At 41.3% G+C, this 4,702-nt stretch overlaps 1 protein-coding gene across 1 annotated transcript; it reads right to left on the bottom strand.

The window, feature by feature from the left end:
- Positions 1-1,979: 1,979 nt before the first annotated feature.
- LOC100278083 (uncharacterized) lies at positions 1,980-2,658 on the bottom strand. Its single transcript, NM_001151476.2, has one exon. It carries the CDS (start codon positions 2,547-2,549, stop codon positions 2,241-2,243), a length of 309 nt encoding a protein of 102 aa, NP_001144948.2. The 5' UTR covers positions 2,550-2,658; the 3' UTR covers positions 1,980-2,240.
- Positions 2,659-4,702: the final 2,044 nt, after the last annotated feature.

The raw sequence follows: 4,702 nt of genomic DNA, 5'->3' as shown, positions 1-4,702 counted from the left end.
AGGACTAACTTATTCAAAATCTATGAGGTGTTATATATTTTCTTCTTTTTTTTAAAAAAAGAACCTCCTCCCGCCGAGGGGCGACGTTATGCTTCCTGGTGCACAGGCACCAGGGTAAAATGGAATTTTATTAATAACTCTCTTAAATTTATCATATATTCATTTTTAATTTGTATTCATTTTATTAATAACTATCTTAAATTTAACATATATTCATTTTTAAATTATATAATGAAATTTTATTAACAATCATCAATCGAACTAATTAACCTATTTATCAATTTCTTTGCTTTCTTGTCATAGGAGTAGTCAGTAATGTAGCCTTCTTCATCTTAATCTTCACATCTCTTTGACTCTACGCCCTTTAGAAACTTCTTGGATGGTCTACCGATCCCAAGATAAACACTAAGATCTCTCCTCCCAGACGGGGTCCCTCACAGGAGGTGAGATCCAGGTGACGTTGGCGAATGTCGCCACCCTGTGCATGTGCGGACCGTCTAGTTAGCAGGCACAGACCGTCTGGCTCAACACAAAGAATCCCGTTCCCGCCTCCAGGTCGCTGATCGTCCGGTCTTAGGCCGTGGAGAGCCCGCCAAACAGCAGGTTAGATTAGGAAGGAATATAAGCACTTTTTTCAAGAGGTACGACAAAAACTGGTTCCGTATAGGAGTAGAGATTATGAACAAGCTAGGATTTGAATTTTGGTTGCTACTTTTAGAGGCACCCATCTAGCCAACAAAACATGCATATTTTTGTATTTTATTTTTTATACTAAAGCATATACTATAGATATTTATATAAAAAATAGGGAAAATAAAACTGATTTATACGAGTTTAGTCCGCCGTGCCGCACCTAAGGCCCAAGCACGACACGATAATCGGTCTAGACTGGCATGCTGACCCCGGTGGACAAAGAGTCGTGTTAAACAGTGTCGGGCTATGGGCTGTCTCCAGTGGACCCATCCCATATGGACATGTATACGTGTAAACTAGTGATGTGTCCGCTCATGTAGGCGGCGGCACAATCAAGACGATAGCCCGTGCGGACGAGGCTAACGTGTTTAAATAACTATCTTATTTAAAAATGATCTATCTATATGATATATAGAACAGGTAACAATGCACCAGCATATAACTAGAATTTAAGCCAGGAGTAAATAACTAGAAGTGACGCCACCACGCCATCAGCATAGAAATGTAAGCACTATAAAGTCATCACTCATCACAGATACGTCGTCCTCCGCAACTGAACGTTTTTGCGCAGTCCTAAAATCTAAACTAAACCGTGATGAGAGAGCATCATGGACTAATGGTTTCTTATTGTCGACAACCATGCATGCGCGCGGAGAATAATTTTAAGCAACGACGTCGAATCTGTGCGAATGGGGGCATGCAAACCTGCCGTCATAAAATATATCCCCACTTCTTAATCTGTGATGTGCTGATTCTTGGCCTTTTGCTAACGTTTCTCAAAACCGAATGCATATATAGTAGCAAAGAAAAAAAAACACAAGTTGAGAGCTTCGGATGGGTTGGGACGATACTTGGAAAGTTGGATATGGTGTCAAATTCGGCAATGTTTCGTGCAAGGCAGAAGGGAGAATGTCAAGGCAGGGAGGGAGACAATGCCATATCTAGCTATAGCTAGGTAGCCAGCAGTCCTCCAAGTTCCCCTCTTCTCCACAGCTCACTTTTGTTCATCGGGCCACCACCACACATATATGCACATGCTCTCAGAAAACATGCATGGGGAAGAGAATGATATAAAACCCTCTTGTCTTGACGATCTTGCTATTTTGCTTCTCTTATAATGTTTTGTCAGAGTTTATATATTAGATGTTTCAGTTAATTACCTCCTGCGAGGTGGTTAGCTATATATATAGAAGAACACAGGAGTTACATATATATATGCAAGTGTGTGACGCATCTCGATCGGTTGACATATCCATATGAGCTAGACGCAGAACTTTATTTAATTTATGCGAACATATGCATGGTTACAAGATAATAATACAAAAGTTCATAATGCACAGTGTGAACTGGACATTGTACACAGAGACGAGCACGTACGAAACTAATGCCAAATGAAAAGAGAAAATGGACATAAATATGGTGGCGCTGGCAGCAAGCACTAGATTACAATAATAAACGAGTACGGCCGGTGCGCTACTAGCACTCAGCTTAATTGGATGCTTATTACTTAGATAAGAACGCATACAAGAACACACACGGCAATTAAACTAGTTGTTGATCTTCCCTTTGTTGCCAATACCGGGGCTGTTGCCGGGAGCCGTAGGCCGGGAGTCCGTGGTGGTCGCCGGCATGCCTTCGCCGCCGCCGCCGACGACCTGCTCAGTGCTCGTTGCAGTGGCCGCCATTTTCTGCCTTGCACTGAGGCCTGCATATCCTTGGACGAAGATGCCACCCTTGCATGCTCCGCCTTCCGTTCCGTTGCACGTCGCCGCCACCAGCCGCCTCGCGTCGGCGTGGCTTGAGATGACGAGAACGATGAGAATGCATGCGCACACGACCTTGGAACTGGCCGCCATGTGTGGATATGTTAGCTAGCTAGGAGTGGAAAGAGAGGATGGATCTATCGGCGCTATAGAGCTATAGAGATACAGCTATACTCTTTGTGAAGTCTCCTTTGGGCTCCATTCGACAAGGGTGTCTGCGACCATATATATAGAGGTGCGAGCACCGCAAAGATGCTGTTAGTTATATATATAGGCTTAGTGTACGTTAAGGTTTAGCGGTTGATAAGTGTGAAAACAAATCATCTGAACCAGGTGTTCGCTCATGGAAATGTAGAGGCATCAAGACAACTAATCTGGGTTTCGGTGATTAATGAATATAAACATTTTGTGGCTAATTTTGTTTTCTAGGGCTTATAACAAAGGGTCCCAATGAGGTCCACTATTTTTATTTTCTTCTTCCCCGGTGACCGGTTATGGCGTACTCCCTCTGTCCCAAATTAAAATCCATTTTAAAAAATTAGTGGATTCATACAATACTTGATGTATGTGTTTTATATATGTGTCTAGATTCATTATCGTCCATTTGAATATAGACATAAAAAGTAAATGCTAAAATAAATTCTATTCTAGAACGAATGTAGTAATAGTATTCGTGAGGCACATAGTAGTGTCTAAGTGTCATTACTTGGGGCGACGGCACTTGGACTTATTGTTAGGTTTTTTTCCTTTCACCAATGTATTAAAGGTGTCAAGATTAGTGATTTGGTAAATAATTAGAGTCAAGGCATATCGATTCACTGTGAGAGTTACTCTAACTAAAACAAAGTGGCTAGATCAGATAGAGGATAAGTCTAGAATCTCAAAGAAGTTGAACCGAACAATATCGTACTTCAAACAGAGCCATAATTCAAGTTTGAAGCACACTGAAGCAGTTGATCAAGGCTACAACTACACTAAACTAGACCGATGGAATCGATCAATGCTGCACTTACACTTGAGAGCTATAACTACAAGGAATATAATAATATAGGAATGAAAGCGCAAGCGTAGTGATCAAGATCGAACTATACGCAAGAGATGAACACAAGATTTATTAATGTGGTTGGTTTCTTGCAACCTACATTCACATTATGGCAAGTCTCAATATAATGATTTCTATGCTAACTAGCCATTCAAGCTAGACCCGCAACTTGGATGACGCAAGAATCAATCAATAAGGAGCACTCCAACTAGCCACGATCATTCTACTCAAGTTACCCTTCACAATCTCCCCTTATAATCAACTTGATCGAAGGCGATAAACAATCACCGCAAGCCCCTCAATGGTCCTTGAATCCACCGAGCCATCTAGGTGGCATTAACCTCCAAGAGTAACAATAAAACTAAGGATATAAATATAAACTAGTGCCACTAGGTGCAAGTTAAATATGCACTAAATCTCTCTTAATTTCCCCTTAGATCAAGCAACTAGCAAGGATATGAGTTGGAGGTGTTTTTAAGAGATCACACAAGTGTTGCAATTCTTAGAATGGCAAGTGAGGATCAAAGACCCAACAAATACATATTTATAGAGCCCTCACAAAACTAGTTGTTGGAAGAGCTCCTGGTTAGCTGTCTCTGTAGGCACCAGAAAATTCTGGTGCTCATCGAACAGAAACCACCAGAGCAAGCATTCCATGATCGAAAATCTCAGGTTTGATATAAAAAATTAAACCCTCTAATGATTCCTCTGGTGCAATACAATGTGCACCATTGGATAAATTTGCTGGCCACACTTGCGCTCTGCTTAAGTCAAACTAGTCATGGGAACTTCTAGTGGCTATAAGATTTTCTACAATGACTCCTTGGTGGGGCACTAGATTATTCCTATGATCCCTATAACCTCTCGTTGTAGCCACTCAAGAACTCCAACCATCAGTGGAAAAGTCTAATGATGCACACTGGAAGCTCTTGTGACCCTATTCAAATCTACCATGCAATGAACATTATGCCAGGTCATTCAATCAGTAGGAACCACTAGATAAATCTAGTGGCATACTCTAGCCATGGCTAACTCCCTTACACACATGTATTTCTCTAGTGCTTCCTAGCAGGGGCAGCAGATAAATCCCGTGAGTGCATAAACCCTGCACTAAGCATTATTCTTCATAAAGTCCTAAAATCCACAAACTCCTATATTTTCAACATGAACATCTTCATTTGTTTGTTCCTTCTCTATCTTTAGA

This window comes from Zea mays, chromosome 1, assembly GCF_902167145.1.
Source record: "Zea mays cultivar B73 chromosome 1, Zm-B73-REFERENCE-NAM-5.0, whole genome shotgun sequence".
NCBI classification, from domain to species: Eukaryota; Viridiplantae; Streptophyta; class Magnoliopsida; order Poales; family Poaceae; genus Zea; species Zea mays.
The sequence above is the reverse complement of the archived record's forward strand: the minus strand, read 5'-3'. Positions and strand labels throughout refer to the sequence as shown.